General features: G+C 32.7%; 2 protein-coding genes and 1 pseudogene across 2 annotated transcripts; 1 reads left to right on the forward strand and 2 right to left on the reverse strand.

Moving 5' to 3' along the window:
* Positions 1-3,904: 3,904 nt before the first annotated feature.
* On the reverse strand, positions 3,905-6,215 carry LOC111985149 (pentatricopeptide repeat-containing protein At1g25360-like; annotated as a pseudogene).
* Positions 6,216-9,504: 3,289 nt separating this feature from the next.
* Positions 9,505-15,441, forward strand: LOC112001666 (protein PELPK1). The gene is made up of 2 exons (XM_065771755.1): positions 9,505-9,643; positions 13,901-15,441. Exons 1-2 carry the CDS (start codon positions 9,505-9,507, stop codon positions 15,439-15,441), a joined length of 1,680 nt encoding a protein of 559 aa, XP_065627827.1.
* Positions 15,442-17,447: 2,006 nt separating this feature from the next.
* On the reverse strand, positions 17,448-27,305 carry LOC112001698 (CSC1-like protein At3g54510). Its single transcript, XM_024033876.2, has 10 exons — positions 26,893-27,305; positions 25,601-25,741; positions 24,490-24,553; positions 24,096-24,308; positions 22,981-23,175; positions 21,219-21,517; positions 20,562-20,841; positions 20,012-20,290; positions 19,012-19,245; positions 17,448-17,715 (listed from the first exon to the last, which is right to left on the reverse strand). Exons 1-10 carry the CDS (start codon positions 27,177-27,179, stop codon positions 17,554-17,556), a joined length of 2,154 nt encoding a protein of 717 aa, XP_023889644.1. The 5' UTR covers positions 27,180-27,305; the 3' UTR covers positions 17,448-17,553.
* Positions 27,306-27,862: the final 557 nt, after the last annotated feature.

The raw sequence follows: 27,862 nt of genomic DNA on the forward strand, positions 1-27,862 counted from the left end.
CCAAAATACCTTCATTAACCTATAAAATGACTAAAATACTTTTTTAAACTTTCAAAATTAATAATAAAAAAACATTGAAAACGAACAAAGTAGTGCTAAAAATACCTAGAATGATTAAGATACTAAATATTTTGAAAATTACCATAATAGTATCAAAACCACTCAATTTGGCCATGTTAGAGTGATATCTTGGATTTTTTTTAGTGATTGTAAAGATATTTCAGTCATGTTAGAGGTTTTCAAGACAACTTAATGATTTTTGACATCTCATTGGTATTTTAATCAAACACATCTCAGCTTTTTTGGTGCCTTTATAGTGTTAAATTTTCTCAATGAAAAAAAGTGACCCAAAGCAAACGTTATTTGTTAGGAAACATTTGCTCCTCTAAATTATTCCAAACAAGCCCTATATTTAGACCATACAATGTTGTAACTGTGAACTCTAAAGAAGAAGAAAAAATTGAAACTTAAAACAATTTAGGCCTTAGTGTGTTTTCATGAAGAGCTTGAAATTGAAACCTAAAATAAATTTAGGTCTTAGAGCATGTTCTTGAAGAACTTGATATCCAAAATATGAAGGGAAAGAGAGTGTAAAATTGAGAAGCAAATAAATTATGCATTCTAATGAAAATAGCTAATGATATTCTTGTTAGGAAATAACAAAATGAAGCAACCATGCAAAAGCAAAAACACACCAAACCAGCTGCAAGCTATGACTACATTTCAAAATAATTTTAGATTTCAAAGTCTGCCAAAATGCAATGTTATCAATAGTTAAAAATTACATTTAATATTTCTGCAACAATTTTCTCGTCAACTACTTGGTAATTTTACAAATAAAGATCATAGTTGTAGCCAATTATCTCAAATAGTTGCTCAGAAGCTATAGAAACTTATAATGCACTGAGATTTGGTTTGAAGGAAGCTCTCCATTACCAAATTTAGCTCCTATAAATTGATAAAGCAAAGGAAAAAAAATTAAAAAAATTTCCAAATAATGTGAATAGGGACAAAGTCAACTAATAATGCAAACCTAAAAGAAAAAAAATTTGGTTGGATTTGTTGCTCATACAAAAGCTTGATGATTGTTTCGACATGGAAAATTGTTTTGGACCTATAATTAGGCCATGTACTAATGAATAACCAGCATTAGTAATTTAGTATTCTCTTGAGAACTTTGCAAACACTATGTCAAAAGAGAAAGAAAGCGACTTTAGGATATAAATTAAAATAATCATAATGGGACTAAATCCTTTCTACCATACCTCCATTTGTGGATTGAGCAAGGGTGCTTGCCAATGGTAATATAGCGGATGCTGATATGACAAGGAATTAACCAGGTTTGATGGCTGGGAACTTGAACTTTGCACATTAAATAAAAAAGAAAAATTAATGTAGCCACCACATGAACAACTAACTATATAGGCAAGAGGAAGGGTATTTAGGGAATATTGACATGGACCTTTCCTACTCCTTTTTTATTTTATTTTATTTTTTTTTTTACGAGGCTCAGCTACATAACTTGTTTATACTGAATGCTGACATGGTTGGTGTGCATTAGGAGAATTCATCTCATTACCTCTTCCTCATATACTTCCATCTCCTCTCTACTACGTTTTCACTGAGTGGACATATCTCTTCCATCTCATTATTGTCTCTGTTTATATTTTAAAATACAAACTATAAGAATCTATAGCTAATAAAAAAAAATTCATGCATGTAATGTCACTATAGCAATCTCAGAAACTAATGTCACTTCAACCCAATAATAACAGGGACAACTAAGAATCCTAATTAGCAAATATTAATCTATACATAAAAATATATATTTGGCTTAATCAACTAAAACAAGATAATATTTCTAAATGCATGGCAACGTGCTTTGTAAGTCTACAATGTCTTGCAAATAGAGTAGTCACTGTACCATCTCAATGTTTCATAAATTTTAAATGCCAAGGAGTGGCTATTACATTTTACTTATCAAAAGAGAAAGATTTCTAAATCCAAGGTGTATTACACAAAGATGTCTCATTAAAGATATGCCCAAAATGGTTCCAGAAATTATCTCTTGGAAAAATGAGGAAAAAAAATTTCTACAACTTTGAATTACAGAATTTCCACTACTAGAAAATTCAAGAAATAATTTCCACTCAAGCCACTCTACAATAAAGATTGCATTTTATTTTCCTCGGAATTTCTTAGTACCTTTAGAAGAGTGACAACAATCCAATCCACTAATAATAGGGACAACTACCCGTTGATTGACCAAGTGATAAAATTGATACTTCAAAATTGAAAGTGCAAAGTACAGTAAACCATTTCTAACTCATTCTAGTATTTAATCACCATTTCCAGCAATACAATTATACAACTGATACAACCTAACCAAAACAGTCAAACACAAACACAAAGAATATATGTACATGTATATGTGTATACCTTGGATATATGACCCTACAGTGTTCTACAACAAACCTAGCATACCCGGAGCCTGTAAAATTTGATACAAAAACTAACCAAATCTAAGAAACAACCAACACACACACACAAAAAGCAAAAGCATTGAAAAAAAAAAAAAACAGAAATTTAGTACCACTTTCAACCTTAGCAAGCTTAATGGGAAAACTATCTATATTTTGTAGTGGTAAGTTCTCCTTGTTATTTTAGTATTTTGGTGTTTTGGCTTTGAGTTAATTGTCACAAGCTTATTCTGAATATCCCTCATTGTGAGTTTGTGACCAGGCTAGTAACAAAATTACCTGATGTCTGCCTTCAGTCAAGATTAAGATTCAATCACAATGGTGTACCACCTTTACAATATCATCATGAAGATTATAAACAACTTAGAATGTGATAAATTATGACTATGAAGCAATTAGATGAATACAGATTATAGTTAGAGAAGGGGTGGCAATCTGGACTACATCATTTACTTCGCATAAATTCAATTTGAAAAATTTTCAATGCAGTTTAAATGGAATGGTTATATTGATGCTTTGAATATGTAACCTGGACATTAAATTAACTATTGATAACAAAATTTAAAATTTTGATAATTTCTTGGTCTAATAAAAGAACAAAAAAAAAAAAAAGATGTTAAAGTCTGTATTTTTAATATTTTTATAGCTATAACTTTTAAAATTTGAATCACTGACTCATACAAGTATCTCCTAGAAATTTAGCTCATAGAAGCATTTCATCAAACACTTTGCATTTCAACAGTTTCTTAAAAAAACTAAACCACCCTAGTTCCCATCCTTAATAGTAGATACAAGCCCACAAAAAATAAGAAGCAAATCAAACAAAACCCACAAACAAATCAAACGAAACCCACAGAGGCATAGATAAACCTAGACAATCCTATCAACATTTTGTAATTCAGATTTAAAATTGATGGAAGAGATAAATAAAGACATTTAAGAGGACAAGATGAAATGAGAGAGACAAACCCTAGGAACGATGGTGGCTTCAGTTTCAGAACGTAGAAGAGAGCGTTTCCTTGAAGAAGAACATGAGAGGCTTTGAAATCAAGGGATTTGGATGCCTCAAATCCTGGATGGGTTTGGATCAAATCCAAATCCATCTCTTTTTAAGATATCCAAACAAAGGATTTGGATTTGGCCCCTCAAATCCAAATCCAAAGATCCAAACAGGATGCCAACAAATAGATTCAGTGATTTAACCAAGAACATTGGCGATGAAGGTTACAAAGAAGAGACAGCAAAAGAGAAGAACCTGCGATGCAAAAAAGAAGAACCGTATGTTTTTTTCAATTTTTGGTTTTATATGATTGACCGGTAACTGATATCCTATTAAAATGATACAAATGGCTAAGATTAAAACAAATAAATCTAATGGCTAAAATTCGGGTGAGTACCATACCCCCTACAAAAAAAGAGGGGCACATGCTTGAGAAATTTATAAAAATCACCTATTGAAAATTTCATATTCAAAATTAGTGGTTTAACCAACAATCATATTACTTGCCTTACCTCAAAACAAAATATGGTACATTAACCTTTCATACCACACTCTGGTATCCAAACCACCTACATATTTGCACCATTGAGCTACACCATCTTCTCACTATGAGTTACAAGACAGAATCCTTGTGCTCATACTCCATATTGTGCAGCACATACTTTGTGTTAAGGACACACCCAAGTTTTCTCATTTCAAGTACCAATTGCTCTAGATAATTATGCACAGTATTAGCAACCAAGAACACATGAACCTTGCTTTAAACCTCAATCCAATCGATCTACAACCAGGCTCTTTCTTAATCCCCCAGTCCCCCATTAATTTCCGCACCTTAGCTGCATCAATCAACATGCCTGCAGTTGCATATATGTTTGACAAAAGTACATAGTTCCTATTATGCTGTGGCATTAGTTCAAAAAGTCGTTCAGCAGCTTGAATCCCCAAATCCATGTTCCCATACATCCAGCAACCAGCAAGAAGAGACTTCCAAATTGGTGCACCTGACTCAAAAGGCATTGATTCAATCACATCAATCGCCTCTGAAAACTTCCCAACTCAAACCAACGAATCAATCAATCGAGCATAATGATCTTCACCCAGGACTATACCGTAACAAATATGCATTGAATTGAAATAACAATGTCCTTCTTTGACTAAACTAGCATGGCTAGAAGCGGAGAGAATTGTGAGAAAAGTTTTCAGATCAGGTACTATATCTTCCTTCAATGTCTGTTCAAAAAGTACTATTGCTTGCAGCCGTCCATGTTGCCCTAAAGCTGCAATCATGGCATTCCAAGGTACTCAATCCAGATAAGGCATTGTAAGGAACACACAATTTGCAGCCTCAACAATGCCACATCTCACATACATTGTGATATTTGCATTTCCAGCTGAGAGGCTTGTATCATGCCCTAGCTGAGCTAGTTGAGCATGGAGCTGACGTCCATGCTACAAAGCTCCCAGCACTGCACAAGATGTAATTTCTCCAGCAAATGCAAAATCATATGGCTCAAAACCCTCTATTCTCATTTGGTTGAATAACTTCAAACCTTCCTCTCCAAAGCCATTTTGTGCTAAACCAGATATCATCATTGTCCATGCCAGAAGATTCCTCTCAGGCATCTCCTTGAAAAAGGACTTTGCTTCCACAATGCGCCCTAAATTAACATATGCAGACAAGATTGCATTCCACGAAACAAGATTTCTTATGAGCATCTTATCAAAAATCTTCCTCGCCTCATCATCTTTACCACATTTCCAGTATAGCATAACTAATGCATTATTCACAGACAACAAAAATTCTGGTTTAGGATTCTCTTCTTTCAAAATGAAAACATGCACTTGCTTTCCATGTTTGAACAATCCAGCATTAGTGCAAGCACTTATTACACTCATGTGGATAAACTCAAGAATAAAAACACGGTGCACATAACCCGAAATCATTGCATTCCTTGCAACCCCCATATTTTCAGTCATGCCATCAAGAATTGCACGGTCTGCATCAAGATCACCTTTCCTCTCATACCCTGTAATCATTGTTGTCCATGTTAATTCATCATTCTCTGTCATCTCATCAAACAATATTTTAGCTGCACCCATCAAGAAAGACAATGATACTCATGGTGAAGATGCACACATAACGTAAGTGGATATAAGCGCATTCAACACTGAACTAACAAACCCTGTTCCTGGCTTTAGCACGGCACAACACATTTTTGTTGGCAATGCTTTTCATAACCTCGACTATTAACGCCAACACTCCAAGAACACTAGTGAAATTGTCAGGCCTAAGTTTGTCTCACCTCATATCACGAAAGAGTTGAATAGCAGCATGGACATCATTGTAGTGGGAATAACCTGTGATCATTGCATTGTAAAAAACAGTGTCGCATACTAAGTGGGGTTCCACCAAATACTTCCTAAGCTACCTTTAGATTTCCTGCAGTAGAGAATGCAGTAATCAACGTCATTCTTGCAACTATATCTGGTTTGGGAATTTTGTTGAACAGGTGGCTAGCATGGGCAATATTGGATGATTTGCAATAGATATCCATAAGACGGTTGAGGATGTGGTGTGGCTTGAACCCAGAAGCTATCATATGGGCATGGATGGTTTGAGCTATGCAGTAAGAGCTTGACCTTTGGGAGCAACATAGTTGCAGTTCAGTGTAACAATTGGCCACCGTATGGATGTCCAATGTGTTCCTCATGTTTAGAAAGCTTGCAAGTCATGGTTTTCTGTTAAACTCAATGATATTAGATTTAACAAATAAAATTATATTCATAATTTTAACAGGATATGACATTTTATTAAAAGTTATATCACCTTCAAAACTCTGCATGTATGCATGTGTGTGTGTTATTTATATTAAAATTTACAAAGAAAATTTAAGAAACCAGACTACACATAAATACAACATGCAAAACAAACATGGATTTAACAAAAGACTAATTTTATAAAATATAATTTTTTTTTTCAAAACACCCCATTTAAAAATGAGAAATGGTGCATTTTGGCCACCCTTGGAGCCAAAATCCTCTTCAACTTGCCATTGTGCTCTTTGAAACATCCTATCAACCATATGTGCTAATACTGTTTAGTTTCAGCTAGAATTGCCGAAACTTGTAACAGTTGACAAAATGGTACACAAAACCCCCACCGCCAAATCTCGTTCTAAATCTCAACTTGTTAATTTCCATGGTACTAGCTAAACAATGGTGTTCCCAACCAATATGCTTATTGATCCTGAAATTCAACCATTCCATTTACACAAACAAATAAGAGAGAGAAAGAGAGATTGTGGGTGTTGAAATTAGATCCTTCTAGAGTTTTACGATGTGAATTTTGCTATAGACAGTAGGAGATTTACTCTCTCATCAAAGGGATCCTTTTTTTCCTAAGCAAAAGGTTTGGTCTCTAAGTCTTTTGCTTTTGGGAATGTAACAATAAGCAATAACTTGTTCACCATAATTTAGTTACCATGCCTAATAATGGTATTTCAATCATAACATAATGATCACAAATGCTTTGTTAAGCATATCAAAGCATTTCGCAAAATAGAAGTTTTGGCAATGATGTGAAAAAGAATGGCTTACTAATGGGTAGATAAAGTCACCTACTTAGGATTATTAGGTAGTAGCCAATTTGATCAACTGAACATTGCAGAATATAAGACAACCATCTAAATAATAGTTGTACACAAAACTGAAAGAAGCAATCTTTTTAAGCAGAATTTTTTAATGTTACTGTGTGCTCATGCTCATTATCTTGAGCATATATTAATCGTTTCCATTAATAAAATACCACAACTTATCGAACAAAAAAGTAATAATTTTTTATATAATTATTCAGACTATCTTATTAGACAGCATATTGTGCATATTTTGAGAGGAATTTTATCAAACAGCTGAACTGCATTCACCTGAGAAGCAAACTAATTTGAAAACCAATGTGTTTGTTATGAAGGTCCAAAACTGTTTCAATTTATTAATACTAAGAATTAGTCACAGACACAAAATATTATTTATAGTGAACAAAGAGAGTCAGAGTGTAACATGAAGCAAACCTTCGAGTCTGTCCCAAATTGGTAACAGTCTCAACTGACCGAAACCTGATCATCCTAGAACCTAGATTAGCCTCCACATCCCTAACCGAAGCAAAAGCCCTTAACCCGACCCATTGAAAAGAAAATAACCCAAGCCCATTCTAGTTGTCCAACAACAACCCGACCCATTCAAAAACACCCAACAATATCAGCCCATCGAAGCCCACACTTTGAGAGCCTAGAAACCAACAATGAGTCACGGACTCACAGTCAAGTTAACCTTAATTTTCAGCAGTGCAAGGCCCAACCTATGAAGCCTACTACGTGCATGTTTTGTTAGAGCTTTTCTTTGGGGGGCCTAAATCATATTGGTAGTTTAAAAATGTGACCATAGGGCATTTGGTGAAAAAGTGTGTTTTTATGCTGCAATTGCATAATTTGCATCTCCTAAGAAGCAATTACAAATCGCCACTTTTTCCAAAAATCCAAAATCAAAAGGTTGAACCAAACAACCTCTACATCAGTTTGAAGCCTTGGGGAAACTACCTATAGCCAATGGATTGAGATTTGAGATACAATTGAAATAGTTGTTTAATGGCTGAGATAGAAAATTAAAAAGTTTATCTTTGATCTCAACAATTGGATCATAACTTTTTCACTTCTTCTTCTTATTATTATTATAACTTTAAAAAAATTTCACTCTGTTTACTTCTGCCACACACATTAAGGGGTAATTGCACTGTACAATAGCTCATCGGACCCCAAATCCACAACAAATTGGCCAATGACAACTCAAGTTCCCTGGTTTAGGTTCTTATTACAATTTTCTTTTGAGATTTATTACAGAGAATCACAATAATGTTGGAACCACCTCCTTTTTTAAGGTTATCTAGAGTCAAACTCATGAAATTTCAACAATGGTTTATTTTGTTAGTTTGCCCAAACCAGAAACTCAGATGGTAATTTTACTAAAACAATCAATTTATTGCCATGACAATCAATCAGCAAAATTGTATATTTTACTAGGTAGTCAACTATTCATTCTTTTTCTTGAAATAAGGAATTTCTTTTTCTTAAGAAGTATTTTTTTTTTTTTTTTATTGGTGCATAATAAAGAAGATTTTAAGCCACCACAACCTGTGGGTGGTGGTTAGTAATTGTAGGGTGGGGAAAGGATCATGGATTCAGCCCCAACTAGGGAAGAATTATATGTAGATTAAAATTTCTAGGTCAGCTCAAAAAAGAAGAAAATTTTAATAGTGGACTCCTTTTAAAATGATGTTCATATTATAATTTATCATAACAAGTTATGGAAGAAAGTTCAAAATAGTTGAGTCTCTGTCAATGTCATAACATATATATATATATATATGTGTGTGTGTGTGTGTGTTTTTATATAACATAAATATGAATCTTAATGGTTATATTAATAAATTATTTATTAAAACTTTAAAGTTGGTAATTCTTTTACCCAAAAGAAAGAAAGAAAATATTATTTCATAATAGCCATGCATGCATATGCTAGGACCATGCACATGCATGGTTTTAGATGCATAAACCTCCAAGTTTGAACATGTTGGGAGAGTGTAGATGTATTCTGATAGGAGCACAGTTAGGGTTAAGGTCATGTTGAATTGAGTTGAGTGTTTAAGATGATGAGAGCTTAGGTTCCTGGTTGGGATTGCTTTAGGGTTTTGAGTATAGTTAGGATAGTATGGTATTTAAGGTTTGGAATGGAATGTGTGGTGAATAAATAGATAAAGGGAGTCACCACCTTCTAAAGGAAAAAGTGATTAAGAGAGTAAAAGAGATTATTTGGTGCAAACACAATAATAATCGAAACAACACAAAGAGAAACTGAATAATACGCTGAATATTATTAATTTGAAGAGATGAATACAACACTATTTGGACTGACACACGACACTCGCTCTCTCTAAGGAGATTCATGCCCTTAGTTGGCTAATCTTTGTAACCGATGCAGACCTTCTCTAACTTCTCTCCCCCAGGATACAACAACCCAACAAATGTTGTATGGTTAGAACAACTTCTGCACAAAGTGTTCAAGCTCAAAGCTCCACCAAAAGAACACCTTTCTTTAGCCCGAAACCTCTCAAGTATTTAGGAATATTATTGAATTCACTCTCTCACACAATACTCTTTGCTTTTAACTATTTCTCTTCATTCACTCTTGATATGAAATTAGTCCATAGCATAACCATATATATAGTCTTACAACTCTTCACATAACCTACATGCTATTTATTAATTTAGAAAACTTCTCTTAATTTATTTATTCTAACCTACATACAAGTAACTCTTCCTTTAACAAATTTTATTATAACTCATCTCTTTATTCATTTTCAGTTATTTTGAGTTTCAACATATTTAATTTGAAATGTGCTAACATGATTCATATATAAATAATAAATCAAAAAAAAAAAATTGAGAAACAAACACACATAACAGAGAGGAAAATTGGTTCTAACATAAAGGCACATCACAAATTTTATTCAAAAGTCATGGTAAATAACTAATCATTTAAATAAGAGTGAAAGAGGAAACTTTTACACTGTTTGACAAAACGAAATACAAGGAAAGAGAAAACAAAGGGAAGAGGAGAGAGGAAAAGAAAGAGAAAGAGAAAGGAGAATAGTTCCCCTTCATAGTATTTGGGTTTGCAAGGTTTTAGAAAAGAAGGGAAAGAGGTGGGCCTCATATCGTATATAACTCGCTCTACTTTCTCATTCCCTTACAATTTGGAAGGAAATAAAAATGGTGGACCTTATGGAAATTCATTTTCTCCATTAGATGGGAGAAAAGAACATAAAGATGCAATTAACTTTCTTGTTATGACCTTCCACACTTACAATTACAGGAGGGTTTATATACACTGGCATATTTAATTCTTATTGGTTAATTGATTGATTACACATATGCCTAGCCTAACTGATTTTAATTAACTAATTAAGCATGTGCTAAATATAATAGGTTAAACTCTATACTAACTAGTAATCATACACTACTATGATTAATAAACTTGTAGTACAAATATATATCAGTGACTTATACACAAAGTAGGACTAGGCTTCAATCTACACTATTGGACTAATATATCTCTAAAACTTTCATTACAATTCCATTGAATCTCTCAACTAAAAGTTAAGTATATGCTTTAAAGCATACACGATATGCTCTGGTAAAAGCATCAAACATAATTTTAGCACATGCATATTCTTGAAATAGAATCTCAATGCCAGGTTCCATGAACACAAGCACAATATCTCTAGAAATTTTATCATCTTTTAAATTTTTTTCATATATTTAAGTTTGCAACAGTACTAGTATACAATAATAATTTAGTTTAGAAAATTTTTTATTGTGAATTAAAAAACTTGTCAAAAAAAAAGTATGACAACTTTTTCGATCACCGAATAAAAATTTTCCTGAAATAATTTATTAACATATGCCTAAAGGGCATAACGTTAATTTGACAGTTTTTTTTTATTCTCAAATAAAAATTTTCTTAAAATAATTCACTAACTTATGCCCAAAGAACATGCGTCAATAAAACTCATAAAAGATTACCTGACAGATATGATTAGTCACATTTTAATTTTTTTTTCCCTTAATTTTGCTTAGTTCTAGACCTACTGGTCATGACCAAGGAGTCCAAGCAAACAGTCTCACCAATGTGTACTGCATTGCACGGTCAAAACAGATAATTGAATAACGTTTTATTAAGTATTTATTTTTTCTGCTAAACATGTATTATTAAGTATTAGTAACGAACTAGTGTATAAGTAATATAATCTAATTACAAGTTAATACTAATGTAAGTTGTGGCAAAATATATAACCAAGTATGTGAAATAACTTTCATTAAAAAAAAAAAAAAAAAAAAAGTAAAACTCATAAAAGATTAACTTGACAGATATGATTAGTCACATTTTAAATTCCCCCCCCCCCCCTTAATTTTGCTTAGTTCTAGACCTACTGGTCATGACCAAGGAGTCCAAGCAAACAGTCTCACCAATGTGTACTGCATTGCATGGTCAAAACAGATAATTGAATAACGTTTTATTAAGTATTTATTTTTCTGCTAAACATGTATTATTAAGTATTAGTAACGAACTAGTGTATAAGTAATATAATCTAATTACAAGTTAATACTAATGTAAGTTGTGGCAAAATATATAACCAAGTATGTGAAATAACTTTCATTAAAAAAAAAAAAAAGTATCTGAAACAACAGTGAGTTTTAGTTAGCTCAATTGGTAAAATCTTTGATAGTTAAATAAGAAATTTGAGGTTCAATTATTGCTATCATAAGTTAAAACACTAAAAAAAAAAGTATGTGAAATAACTTTGAATTGGATTGTTATATTCCAAATTTTATAAATTTGATTGAATTAAATTGTTATAATAAATGTTGTATGAGTATGTGTTGAGAGCATCGAATAGTGTTTACTAAATGAATATTGGTTTTCTTGGTAATTATGAAAATTTCAAATTAGAAATTGATTAGTACTTTTAAAATATAAGCGTTTTGCTTACTTATTAAGGAACATCACAAATATGTTGGATGTTTTAAACTAATTATATTGATGTTTTTTTTTTTAAAGAATCATTAGATTTCACATTCTAGAATCTATTATACCACCGACTTTAATATTATTATTATATTATTATTACGTTTTTCCTGCACACCGTGCATGTGGAAGATAGAGAGAAGCACTTTTGGTTCTAGAATATAATTATTGCTTACCTTTTCTCAACCTCTAAAAAAAAAAACTATTTCTTACTTACTAAGGAACAACACAAATATTTTGGATATTTTAAACTAATTATAATTTATGTTAGATTTTATTATTATTATTATTATTATTATTATTATTATTAGAATCATTAGACTATACCTTCGACTTTATTATTATTAGGGATAATTACAATTTACCCACCTGTGGTTTGACCCGATTTCTATGTGCCTACCTGTGGTTCAAAATTTGACACTTTGCCCACCTGTGCTTGTCACCGTTACCCAGCCATAACCCACCTCTCCACACTCCGTTACTCTAACACAAAAATAAGCAAAAAACTCACTCCCACTCAGATCAAACACTCTCAAAACTCACTCTCACTCCCAAAAGTCCATTCGACTTGCTCACCAAAAATCACACACTATCACTCCCAAAAATCAGTCACTCACTCACTCCCATTGTGCATGCAAACCGAGCCAAGGAAGACAGCTCCTCTGTTCAGCTGTGGCAACAAGACTCACTTACTCCCATTGTGCAATGTGCTTCGCTGCACTTGAGGTTAATTTTTTTTTTTTTTTTTTTTTTTTTTTGGTGTTTAGTATGGTGGAAGTCTATGAAAATGTTTTTATAGTCAATGAAAAACAAGCTCAATAGAACACAAAAAATTTTCCGCTTTTAAAAGCATAACACGTTTTGTGGAATACTAAAAAAAGAAATATAACAATTAAGCTCTGCACCAACAAAACTCTCCCAATGGTATCTTTTGTTTCTTTGCCCCTTTCTCACCACCGATCAACTATCGACCCCTTTTTTTTAAACTATATATATATATATATCTCTCTCTCTCTCTCTCTAAGAAATAAAAAATATAATAGGCTATAAATTTATCATAAGTGGGTTCTTGTAAAATGTAATATTACCACTCTATTGTTTTTTAGAGGAATACCAGCCTGTTTTGATTCCTTTCTTATTACCTCATTTAATTTTTGTTTAATTCACTTCTCTATAATATAGGAAGGATTTAATCACAACCTTATTTCAAAATTTTGACAAAAACTTGTAAAAGAAAATGTTTCAAAGTAATATATATTTGCGGGCCCATGAATCATTGAGCACGACATATGATTTGATGAGAAGAAAAATGATTACATATATACAATAGGGTTAATCAAGCCTCTTTGCTAAAAGATTTGTAACTCAATTGATTGATACTTTTTGTTGTCCATGACATCCAGAGTATAAATCTCCCTTCTCTTATTGTAAACTATCAATTTATTTAATTTTAAAGAAAGTGTTAATAAGCCTCCCTTAAATGACTATAAGATTAAAGTTAATCGCGCCTCCCATAAAAAAATTTCTAACACCACCAGCAATAGATATTGCTCTTAATATCTAAGGTTTCTTCATTCCAAAGCCATATTCTATATCAAAGGATAAAGAATAAGACATCCTTGCATATAATATCATTCTTGTTGTTCCATCATATAATTTTAAATTACTGATCATCATGATAGTATTTGCTTTTATTTTTCATTTTTAGAAGTGATAGTATTTGTTTGTGCTGGGCTTTGTGTATAATTCTAAATGATTCATTTTAATGTATTTGTTTGTGCAGGGATTAGTGTAACCACTAATGGAAAGTCTAACAATGAAGGGTTCAAAGCAACAATAGATCTTGATAAAGGAAGATTCAAGAAACCTTTTCCACCACACATTCCAATCTTTAAGAAACCATCAATTCCCATTTTTACAAATCCACAGCCACCAAAAGTTCCAATTTTTAAAAAGACTCTTCTACCATCCATTCCTGCTTTCAAGAAGCCATTTCTTCCACCAATTCCAAATTTTAAGAAGCCACTTCTTCCACCAATTCCAATTTTCAAGAAGCCATTACCGCCACATGGTCCAGTTGTGAAGACGCCACCGCATGTTCCAATTTTGAAGAAGCTGCTTCCACCATCAACTCCAATTTTCAAGAAGCCATTACCACCATCAGTTCCAGTTTTCAAGAAGCCACTTCCTCCAACTATTCCAAGTTTCAAGAAACCAATACTACCACCAATTCCAGTTCTTAAGAAGCCATTTCCATCGTTTAAAAAACCGTTTCCATTTAATAAGCCGATTCTTCCACCTATTCCTAATTTCAAGAAACCACTTCCATCAATTCTAGGTTTTAAGAAACCAATTCTTCCACCTATTCCTGATTTTAAGAAACCACTTCCACTAATTCCAGGCTTTAAAAAACCACTTCTACCACCAATTCCAAGTTTTAAGAAGCCGATTCTTCCACCTATTCCAGATTTTAAGAAACCACTACCATCAATTCCAGGTTTTAAGAAACCACTTTTACCACCAATTCCAGGTTTTAAGAAGCCGATTCTTCCACCTATTCCTAATTTCAAGAAACCACTTCCAACAATTCCAGGTTTTAAGAAGCCAATTCTTCCACCTATTCCTGATTTTAAGAAACCACTTCCACCAATTCCAGGTTTTAAGAAACCACTTCTACCACCAATTCCAGGTTTTAAGAAGCCGATTCTTCCACCTATTCCTGATTTTAAGAAACCACTTCCAACAATTCCAGGTTTTAAGAAGCCAATTCTTCCACCTATTCCTGATTTTAAGAAACTATTTCCACCAATTCCAGGTTTTAAGAAACCACTTCTACCACCAATTCCAAGTTTTAAGAAGCCAATTCTTTCACCTTTCCCTGGTTTTAAGAAACCACTTCCACCTATTCCAGGTTTTAAGAAACCAAATCTACCACCAATTCCAAGTTTTAAGAAGCCAATCATTCCACCTATTCCTGATTTTAAGAAACCACTTCTACCAATTCCAGGTTTTAAGAATCCATTTCTTCCACCTATTCCTGATTTTAGGAAACCATTTCTACCACCAATTCCAGGTTTTAAGAAACCAATTCTTCCACCTCTTCCTGATTTTAAGAAACCATTTCTACCACCAATTCCAAGTTTCAAGGAGCCACTTTTGCCACCTATTCCAATTTTTAAGAGACCACTCCCTTTTATAAACCCTTTTCCTCAATTTCCAGGTTTTGGAAAGTCACTTCCACCATCCATTCCAATTCTCAAGAAACCACATCTTCCCTCTCCCCCAATTCTCAAAACAATAGTCAAGAAGAAACCTGTTACTTAGAAAAAAAATTATAGATATATATTGTAATAAAGGAAAATGGTGGTGATTGTTTTGTACGCATATATAAGTTATTGAAAATGCTAGAGTCAATGAAAACGTTCACAAAGAATTGTACTCCCTCTCACATTTGAAGTGCAGTGGAACCTAGTTGATGTGAAGGCTCGTGTAAAGAGAGTGAAAAAGTCTGTATATTTTTTTGGTGCATCTAGCACTGCTCATAAATTAAATAAATTTGTTATTCTTGTTATGTGGCTTCCATCAAATATTAAAAAGTAGACAGTGCTCACTAAAATGAAAATGATTCCAAATTTATTTTCCACATACAATTAACTACCATTTCTCCACACTAATTGATCTTCCCCCACCCCTAACGAGAGTGTTTAGTGTTCACTAAAATTATTAATCTTTTTTTCTTAAGACCATGCTTGATCTTTTTTTCTTGACACTAATCAGTCGTCCCTTTTAGTTTCTCTTTGCTCATATTGCAAGTCAACTAAAAAAAAAAAAAAAAAAGTTAACTCCAAGATAAGGTAATAAAAAGTAATAAAAATAAGGTAAAGAACACAACATATAGTAATGAAGTGGACAACTAATAGATAACATCCACACAAAAAAAAAACCACCATATAAGAGTTAACTCCAAGATAAGAAGGAATTTCACTATTAAAATTGAAGTTTCCAACCAAATCAGACTCATGATCCTACTCTCTAACTTGAAGATACTTTTACTAACACCCCATAATTTGTTCCAAATAGCTTGGACTCTTCTTATTTGAAATACTCCACGCGAATCGCATTTGAGTTCAAGAACTGCTTTAAAGATTCTTATCCGCTCTAGAACTAAGAAGGTGTTAAGACTTTAGCTTAAATCACCCAAAAAAAAAAAAATCATCTTGAGATTTTAAATTTGAGTTGACAGAATTAGTGAAACTAGGTTTAAGAATTTCTCTTTTGTACTCACAATACAAGCTCTCTAAATCTCTATTTTGTACATTCAACATACACATTTTTATCAAAGAACGTAGAAATATGTACATTGAATTTACAAAATTGTTTACATTCTTCAATAAATTGTATACATTCAATAATTTCTTTGAAAATTTGTGCATATTGAATGTACAGAATTGTATACGTTAAATGTATAGAATTTTGTATGTTATATGGATAAAATTGAGTACATTTTTTGAAAAATGTGTATATTGAATACACATTCATTTTTTTCAATCTTTGAAAATTGTACAGTCTTTGAAAAATGTGTATTTTGAATGTACAAAATTGGTTACATTCTTCGAAAATTTGTATAAGTTATATACAATTTTGTACTTTCATTAAAAATGTGTATGTTAAATGTATATAATTTTGTATATTTTTTGAAAAATTGAGTATGGTGAATGTACAATATTTTGTAAATTTATTGAAAAATTACGTGCATTGAGTATACAAACTTGTATATAATCTTTGAAAATTTGTGTACATTAGATAAACAAAATTGAGTACATTTTTTGAAAAATATGAACATTGAATGGATAAAATTACTGACATTCTTTGAAAATTTTTGTACATTGTATATACACAATTTTGTACAATTACTGAAAAATTTGTGTACATTGAATGTACATAATTGGAAATTTGTATAAGATGAACGTAAAAAATTTGTTATTCATTGAAAAATTGTGTATGTTGAATGGACACAATTCATTGAAAAATTGTGTATGATGAATGTACAAAATTTTGTTATTCATTGAAAAATTATTTACATTAAATATACAAAATTATATTATTCTTTAAAACAATGTATGTTGGATATACACATCATTAATAAGTGAATGTCGACAACAGTTTATAAATAGCATAGTGCAATGCATTTGTTTGCAAGTGGTCATGGATAAAATAAGTTCAAACCTGGTACCAAAAACTTGTTTTGTTGATAATACTTATTCTCGAAATCATTATTTTCCATAAAAATCGATTTGTCACATAAGAACATGTCACATAAGATCTAAGAAGATCATAAACAAACTTGATAATCAAGTAATCCAACATCACATGAAGAATCTAAAAAGAATTTTCTTGAGTACTACTACCGAATATAGGAAAACGAAAAAGCTAGAATTAAAGTGACGATGAGCAAACCAATGGTTGTGTTGAACTCGATTCTGATGTGAGGAAGTTTACTGGCCGCAAACAAGGTGAACAATATGCCTTAATTACATCCTCATAGTTAACTTCCATTTGACTGCTCTTCGCATCTAATTCATCATGTTCAACAGCATTCTAATAAGAAAGAGTAAATTCATATCAGGTTACAGGTGAAATATAGCAAATTCAATTTTCACTTATTCCATGATAAAGTTCTAGCAATAGACCACACTTTTGAAGGAGGTACTGCAACAACCGCACACTCTGATGAGCTAAATGAACCATATGACCTCATATGCCAGAAAATTGTCATAAATTAGACGTGTGAGAAAGAGCATGATAACATTAATCTTGGAAATGGTGATGCATGTATGTGAGTGACGTTTGATCAACTGTCATCTTCTTCTTTTTTTTTTTTTTTGGTAGAAGAGATCAACTGCCATCTTAGAAGATACAAAATATGCAAGCAAAACAGAATAATAGGAACACATAACTAAGAAACATAAATGAAGGCCATCTAGAAAATGAGCTAACCAACTAGAAAGAAGTTAGATTTAACATAAAAGCAATTTTTATACTTAGGTTTCTTCATAATCATTATATTAAAAAATGTCAATATAAATAATCAATTAACATATCAATTTAAAAGGCTATTGGATTAATTAAAAGTAAATTAAGAAAATAAATCAAAGTAAAGAATTAGTATGATAGTATACTTGAAAGTTGAAAGTTTCCAAAATATTTTACATGGGGCCTAATTTCTTTTAAATAATTATAGAAAACCCATATTTTCTTCTTTCTACCCTGGCTTTAAGTCCTAATTATTCAAAATATTAGTTCATCATTGGAAACCCAAAATTCCTAAAAGGGAATTCTTGTGTTAAGGGGAAATTTTCTAATTGAGAAAATTTCTACTTCTACTCGACTCTCTTCCTTGGTTTTTTCTTTCCTGTTTTTGTTGAAAGGTTGGGGAGGCAATTTCCCTCCCACAATTCATTTTGGCCCCACAGTTGAACCCAAAAGGTTAAGCTTTGATGTGGAGAGGTTCAACTAGTACATAAATCATGTTTAGTCCAAAACCTTACTGATATGACATTCCCTATGAGTCTCTAATTCTCAGGTGGTAATATCTAGTGTATGACATTTTCAGTTTCTTAACGCACAAAATGCAATATTGAGAAGCGCCATTCGGCTAGAAATCATTTTTTTCAACCAAGCAGTATATAAATATGGAGTGATGTCAAAAGCACGGTATACAAAAATACTAATTGATTCTTGACCTCATATTTGTGGTATAAGCACTGCGAGACATCAATTGAAGTAAGGTCATGAGTTCAATAAATAAATCAGCATAAAGTGATGGATTTCTTTGCTTTTTGAGGAATCATTTTGTAAGAATCATATAAAAATATTTTGAAGGACCAAATATACCTGGATAGAGTAATGATGGAATGTGGGGAGAAAACGTTTCTTGCAGTACTCATTAAACATCAAAGTGAGCAAGAGCAGAGGAATTATTGATATGGAAGCAGCTGGCATTGACTTGAGTCCAAAAAGACCAATCATGGTAATTTGCATGAGAACAATTGCAACAAGAATATAGTGATGAATGTATGGCCAGTATTGTCCACATGTCTCGTACACAATTGCATATACATCTTGAATCTGCAAAACATATTTTTATTTATAAGCCTTGATATTGGTAAGTTGGAAAAATAATGTTGTTAACAAAAGAAAATCATTGACTTTCAAGGTGTATATCAATCCTCACAATGACTGAAACAAATGTTAATAGTTCCATTTGTGGAAGTGTGGAAACAAGTTTGATGTTAACTCAAGACAAAATGTTCAATACATAATGGAAAGTTAAATATGTCAAGATAATTTATCCATTATCAAAAAAATTTGATAATATTTTAAGGACTTTTTAGCAAAAGTTTTGATGATAAAATGATTGTTCCCTAAGGGTCATTAGTTATTTTTTGGTTGGTTAGAAGTAGGAATAATGTATAATGCATCAGCATTGCAATGATAGCTTCTTCCAGAGGCATCTTTTTCTTCTCCTTTTCAGGGGAAAAGAATAAAGAAAAGAAAAATGGCCAGAGCTCTACCTGAATTTTCAAAAACCAGATTTGCTGCTTAGTCTTATAGTATACAATCAAATATTGAATGAAGAACGGGCATGAAAGGAAGTTTTAACATGCCTAAACATGTTTTCGGATGGAGTGTGATGAGTAAAAATTTAGAAGTTGATAAAATCTTTCTTCTTCCTTTCTCCCATCTTATAACTTTTGTCTAGGTTTTAATGACATCATTATTGTAACAACATAGCTTGAGGGAGTTGAAAAACTAGTGGCATAGAAGTGGTCATTTACATGTAAAACAATACACCTGGTTGATATAAAAAGGTCAGAAGGGTAAGAAATTCAACCTGGTTGATAAAAACAAGATAGCCAAGACAGAAGTAGCCAATAAGAAATGGAAGCAACAATGGTGCGACAACCGCATATACTGTACCAATCAGTACTGACAAGGACACCATAGGAATAATTCTAAAGTAGGGTAGTGAATAAAGATAAGGATCTTTCTCCGTCCCACGGCCAACTGTGTGTGACTTTATAACATCCCAAAAGAGTAAGCCAGGCAGAAGAATCTCCAAAGAAAACCCTGAAAACCCATCTGTTAAGATGTATGTCATGAAGAAATCTGCCTGAAACACAATATATTAGCTGTCAAATCTATAGCAAAAGATCTGTTCAAAGAGAAAAGTGCAGAATAATTAGACTAATTTGCCAGAAATCCCAATTTTATGTAAAATGTGAAACTATACCAATACAGATGTAAGATAAATTGGTTTAGTTTCTGTTTGTTCATTTTTTTGATGTCCTTTTTTCATCACAGCCACAGAAAATAGTTTAAAACAAAAAAAAAAGATGTAATGAAAGAAAAACCGAAAATGAATGAAGGTTAACCAAGCTTACTTGAGCAGAGACAGCACTAGCCAAATGACTAGGAAAATTCTTTGGGTGAGAAAAAGATTCTCCAATTTCATCAAGTAATGATCCTGATAACACACTCAAAAAGAAAACATTTCCCACTAGAAAATAGAAGACCATGTTGCAAGCTTTAATCTCCTCCTTGCTCTTTGAGATACAACCAGGTAATTTAGCCATCCCAAACATTGCAAAGGGGACAATGTATATAAATCCTTTAAGAATGACACTAGGAAGATACCCTGTCACGACAGAGCTTAATCCTGGTCTGCAGCAAAATAGATGTGTCAAGTTGAAGGAGATTTGGTGAACATTAGATGAAACAATCAAAGGAATTATAAACATTCCTCGGAGATAGTGATAAGCCTGATAATACATAGACTAAATGCATGCAAATTAAACGAGTGTCACACAATTGAGACAAAAGCTAATGTTACAAAATATATCTCCTAACAAAATTCTCTCTCTCACACACACACAAACTAATAGAGTTATTTTACGTTCTTAATTTTTTTGTTCATGTCACACTGAAGTTTGAAGAATTTTTAGCAACTGTTACTCGGTTGCAGACAAAAGGGATAAGTAGAAAAGATTCCACAGATATTATTTATCCCAGAAGAAGCACAGCAGGAACAGAGTCATTACATTAATTCTACAGCCATGACTGGAGGAAACCATTTCTTCAGTTTCTCATATTTGGCAATTCCTTGAACAGCAGTGACTGGGATGGCAAAGAAAATTGTAAGAAGTGATGCTGCAAGAACAACTCCAATTTTGTAAAGTGGAAGTATTCTATATGGAATTGCCAAAGTCCTCCATGATACATCCCTTGGTTCTGGAGCCATTTCGGTGATCCATAGAAGTGGATGTGAGTGCTGCTGAGATTGAGCGGCTAGTGCAGCACCACAACGAGACTTAAATATGACGAAGGCAACAGGTAGCTCCTACAAAAATACAATAACTCAGGACATGTATATTTGAAATATCTTCAGAGAGGCAAAGAACATTCACAATACAGTTATACTCCTAAAAATATATAGTTTGAGCAAAGCTGCCTTGACTTCATATTACACAGGACACAAAATCCCTTAGGTAAATTTTTTTTTTTTTTTTTTATCTTAATGGTTTTTTTTGAAGGGGATCTAAGATGATTTTATTAAACATTTTTTTGCTCATACTAGATGATTGGGGCGTAAAACAGTATTTGAAAAGAATCATATGCATGCTGTTATGAAGTTTCTCAATGGAACCTCATCATGACGAGTATCCCTGCACCATTACAACTTCCATAGAACACCCATCACAATACCAGTTGGGCTATATTGTTTAGAGAACCTACGTGCCTATTTTTCACCACTGCCTTTCAACCACCAACACCAGCACTACTGCAATACAAACACCTAAGCAAATTCCTACTCTTCAAATCTTATCATATCCCTCTCAAGCCTCAAGCAATGCCGTACAAGTTTTACCCAAGTGGCCTGAGTCTAGACAAATGCATGAATAATACCTATTCAAACAAAGAGTTAAAGTACCGTATGTATATATGAATGGTGTTCCCAATTTCCCACTTGGCCACTTAAGCATGTATTGAAAGATAGGCATATCAATATTTCTTAACCTAAAATACTCATGGTTTCGTGCTTATGAAGGAATCCAAAAGTATCTAAGCTAGCTAAACCAGAAGATCATGAACAGTGAATTTCACTATAGAGGTGTAGCAGATTATTAAGAAGTAGAGTGACTTTAGCTATACCTAAAACATTCACTTTATTCTGCTTATCAAGTACTCCACAGGTATCTAAGCTTGAAAAACCAGAGGATCATGACAATTATATTTAACTATGAGGAGTTCAACAGATGCTTAATTTTTATCACATTTTAAATGACTCTAGAAAACACAACTCAAGTTCACTAAGGCAGCAACTGCAGATTCAATAAAAGATACAGCCGCCCATTATAGAAAAGGACTACATCTGGGAGGAGTGAAAACTATTCCTTCACAAACTTCCTAAAGGTACAAATAATTAGAGCAGTACCTTACTTTGCACACTTCTCTAAATCAAAGTATAGTGAAATATAAAGAGCAAGGAAACCTATCCAATTAGCTTAATGGAGAAAATGCTGCAAATACAAACTGCAATGTTGTTGAAAGCATAGGAGATGAAATGCCAAAACCATACAAGAATTTGAATAGAAAAGTACATGACATACAACAACAACAACAACATAACCTCAGTCCTAAACATTAGGGTTAGCTACGGATCCTCAACAGACTAACCACAGTTCTGTACAGGATCCATTCATAATAAAGTGACTAAACCTATTGCAACCCTTCTCTTAAATAGATTATGTCCACGTCTCCAACATTGGAATAAATCATAATTACTGCCACCAACATAATTACCTTTTGCTTGATAACAATTTCATGCTGTAATTGGCGTATCTTTTCACAAAATACATGAAGGCTGTCCTCGTGCAAGGATATCTTCACAGCATCTTCTCTAGATCCATCCAAGAGCAAAGTTTCTCTCTTATGTTTGTTAGCTGTGGGCCTCTCTCTCAAGTCCTCTATCTTTCTTGCAATAGATTCTGCCTGGCTCTACATTTAATAATATCTGTAAGAGGTGCCCATCACAAACAGGAAAAAACTGAAAGGGAAGGATATATCATGTGTTGCTGAGATAAAATAAGGATGTTCACAAAATATCATATTTTTACTTGAAAATTCCACATGTACTCAGTGAAAACAAAATCACCATCTTCAAAAAGTCAAGCCAGAGGACTAATGACAAAAGTTAATTTTTGTTGTAAGATACCGCAATAATTTTATGTATTACCACTGATTTGCACTTGTCATTTTACATCTTTCATTAGAAATGTGTAAAAAAAAAAAAAAAAAAAAAACGACACTCTTTAAGGCCAATTCTGTGGAACCAAAACAAAAATCTAATTACAAAGGCTATTCTTAAACGTAGAAAACACTCATGCAAACAAGGCTAGAGCCCCTACATGCAGCAGTATGATTATGTAAATGGACTGAAAATTTAGCTTAAGAGACCCTCCCATCACAACTCAAATACACACACACACACACGTGTAATTTTTTTGAATTATAATAACCTGAACATGTTGTTGCAGGGATGATATCAGTGCCACCCAACAGAAAACTATCAACTGAAGAAAATAAACTCTTCACTCAAATATTTCTTGGTCATATTTCTTGAGGTTTTCCAACATATCCACACTTCTAGTGTGAAGGTCTCAGAGCCTCTTGGAAAAACACCCCAAAAAAATGTAGATACTTTTTTAAGAGACTAACAGTTGTGATGACATCCTCAACAACTATCCATCAACTATTGAAGAAAAATAAATAAGAAATAGAATCGTAGATGGAAAATATAGATCTGCAAGAAGGAAGCTGTGGGCTCATGGACAACTGAAGGCAAATGCTGCAAATACTGACATAGCCAATAACATGGATGTTCAATAATTAGCACCTTCAAACCATTCAAAACTTACCAGCAACACTTCAAGATCTATTTCTTTGTATACCATTTGATAAGAATGATAACTGTATGGATAATGTTTAGAGAAGAAGTGATCAACAGAACACCCATGAGCCTTGTGTTCTGAGCAAATGGGAATTTCCCGAACAAGAATAGTAAACTGGTCAGGTCGATGCCTAATCTTCTGAAGTTGTTGAATCCTTTTAACCAAAATTTCATCATATTCCTGAGGTGAAAAAAAAAAAAAAAATAGGAAGTCACCTGTAATGTTCACTTAATACAAAGAGTGAGTGTTGCTTATACAGTGACTGTCAGCAGCATTCCTCCAATCCAAAATATGATGCATTAAGTGGTTTTGTGGAGTAAACTACTAATTATATAGCTAGATAGCTAACTGAAAAACTCACCTGATATAGTAGGTATAAGCCGTAGAAAGATAAAATCCACAAGCATGAAAAATGCACCCAAAGCCTGCAGATTGGAATAGGAAGAAACTCGGTAAGCAAATTTTCTTTTAATGTTGTCAGTTCAGCTTGTATAAATAAGATAATATGTGATGCTACCAAAAGAAAAAAAGAGTTAAACAAGTATGATACAAGCATTTTTGTTTTCTAGTTGTGTTTGAATACATATATGCACTTTAACACCATGCATATAGGTGTTATGAATTAAAACATGGAGGTAGCTTCTTGGTACTAGAAGCACAATTAAACTTTTTATTTTTATTTTTTGTTAAGCTAAAACCATATTTTTTTTTAGTAAATTCATAAATAATCTGAAACCAGAGAGTTTGGTTCTGGATGCTCACTAAGTAATTTTTTTTTTTTTTTTTTTTTATTTGTGGAATCAGTCCTAGAAATGTATATATTAGTGTTCATTGTTCAGAGAAGTCTTATTAATACCACTCTTGCCTTCCTCTAATTAAGCTGATACAATAATGGTCTTGCCATCACAAATTTTAATGATAACAGATTCCAAAGGATGACACAGAATTACTCTTAAAACTTGCATTCACAAAATTTCATTTAAAGGAAAATGGCAATCATTAATTCGCCACTTACAATGGCATCGTAAAAGAATTTCTCTGCTGAGCATTACATGGTCAACAATATCCAACTGTCCATATCAGGTACAAAATGCTACAAAATGTTTCATCTAACATTAGGAGTGAGATAACATCACTCAGTTAATTATCGAATCCATTTATTTAAGTCAATTTAACAAAATCATCTTGCATATTTGGCATTAATCCACAAATTTGTGTCCTTATTTTTTTTCTCTTGAACATAAAATATCAAAACAACATCCTGGAGCATAAGATTTATTTACCTTTTTTTTTTTTAAACTCCCAACATTTTAGGATCAATAGTTGACAATGATAGCCACACATTCTTATGTTTTAGACTTGGAACTGAAATCTGAAAATAACTTCGAAAAAAAAATTATAGCTAGATGTGCAAAACTTTCTTCATGACAGTCTTTGTAAATGTTTTATGTGCAAGGTTAAGAGAGTCTCACCTGTTAGAACCAGGAGTAATGTTAGATATTGTAAAAGAATCCAAGGAGTGATAGCTCTGGTATGGTACATCCTGGCCATTATAATTTACTGGGAGAAGTACCACCAACCCCACAAGAGAGCATACAACAAAAAATTTGATACTGCAAAACAAGTACAATTAGAATAATGAAAATCTAAGAGCATCATTATCAACAAAATTTGTAACTAGAGTATACATAGCATTATTGATATGCTAAATCATTTTTCATAAGTCATTACAAAAATATCCCATCATTAATTTCTTAGAACTAACTGCATTAATTTCTGGAAGGTTCTGCCCAAAAGGGTTTGCTCGAGTAAAAACACACCCCATAAAACTGAACGCATGATTTGACACATTTTCTTTAAAATGCAGCCAATCAGATTTCGGTTCTGTAGTACAGGAAAGGAAGTTCATACTTTAAACATGAGCATGGTGAAACATTTGTAATTCAGAAAATATTCAGCATTCAGTGATTCAAATCGCAAGTATGGAGCATGACATGAAAATAAAAAAAGATTTATTCTAGGAGAGCCATTGAAATACTGGTAAATATTCTTACACACTCTTGACTGCACACTCCTTGCACACAATATCCATAATTTCACACAAGCTTCCACATTTTTAAGCATGTCCACATATAACACATGAAATGGGTGGTGTGTACAGACTATGTACACTAACAAGTACACAATAATCAGTAATGTGCCCTTAAAATATAAGCTTTTCTTTTTCTTTTTCTTTTTCTTTTTCTTTTGGGCTTAAAACAAAATCAACAACATAAGTATAGATTTTCGTTCCAACTCCAATGAATTGCGATTACCCCTGAAAGATCCAGAAATCTTTATTGTTTAACACATGCCTAACAATCAGTAGAGATCTCATTGGTTCAATAAATCAAACAGTTTAGTGTCAAAGCCTTATACCTTCTAATTTTACACATTGACCACTTCAAATTTTAAAACAAACAACATTGACCCAACAATTGTTTGCATATCATTTATATATAGAGAACCCAAAAATATTCCAACCACCCAAAAATAAACTAGTGCCTCCCTTCCTTTCATATATATATATATATATATATATACATTGTGAAAATCAACCTTGAACAAAAAACTAAAGGTTAGCTATTTTTTCCCATAATATCTTCACAGTCTGAAATCCAAAGAAACCCCACAAAACTGAATTGTATAAACAAAATAAAAGCAGTACTAAGTAAACGAGAGTTTATAAAAAAGCAAACATATTCAGAAACATATAAAAACTGACCCGAACTTGAAGAGTCTGATGATGACAAGAGCGTCAAGGCCACTGGAGTCAAGAATTTCATCTTCAGTGACGCAAAAAGCGCGAGGAATCCAAGAGACAGAAGGGAGGAAGCGACGGAAAGAGAAGGTTTGATCATGGAAGTGAATCTGTTGGCCATTGGAGAGGCGACGAGCGTAGTATATGGGAGCGAATGAGGGCTGTTTCTTGAAGATGGAGAAGAGGGTGAGAGTCACTAAGGCCAAGCCTATGTTAATGGCTGCCGAAGCAAACAGACTATGGGGGTTCATTTTTTTTTCTTTCACTTTCACAATCACACACACACTGAGAGAGATCCCTCGCTTTGTAAGTTAAAAAGTGTAACAGTGTAACATACACACAGACAAACACAGAGGTTGCCACTTGCCACCTTTGGTGATATACGTGGCAGAGTTGCACGTTGAGGACAACGTAAGACATGCGTAACTGCTTTGCCTGCATGCGTGCTAAATTTAAGTCTGTGATTATTCATAGAATTTGCTCAGTTTTTATACTAACTGTTTCAAAAAAAAAAAAATTTATTTTTTTGATAATTAACTGTTGGAAAAATGGTTTTGATAATTGTTTGGGTGGCTAACTTTGGACCAAAATAAAAGTAGGACTAGCATGTTCTTTGGAGTGCGTCTGAGTTAGGACATGTTCTTTTTCATAAAAAGATTATTATTATTTTTTTTTTTTTTTAAGTTTCGCAATTTATGACGTCTGCTCTTGAGTTAACTTAAATATACTTAATAAGAAGAGTATATTTGCTTTAAATTATTAAGGAATGAATGAAAAAATAACTCAAAAATACCTATGTTTCCCTAATAAAAAGTTAGAAATCCTAAAGTGCCTATTTGATTATAGATAAAATGAGTATATTTATTTGAATCCCAAATAGGAAAAGATGGACTAATATACAAGGGAGTTGGCCATAGGGTCCTAAGGACACCTC

This window comes from Quercus suber, unplaced genomic scaffold (assembly GCF_002906115.3).
Source record: "Quercus suber isolate HL8 unplaced genomic scaffold, Cork oak 2.0 scaffold_48, whole genome shotgun sequence".
NCBI lineage: Eukaryota > Viridiplantae > Streptophyta > Magnoliopsida > Fagales > Fagaceae > Quercus > Quercus suber.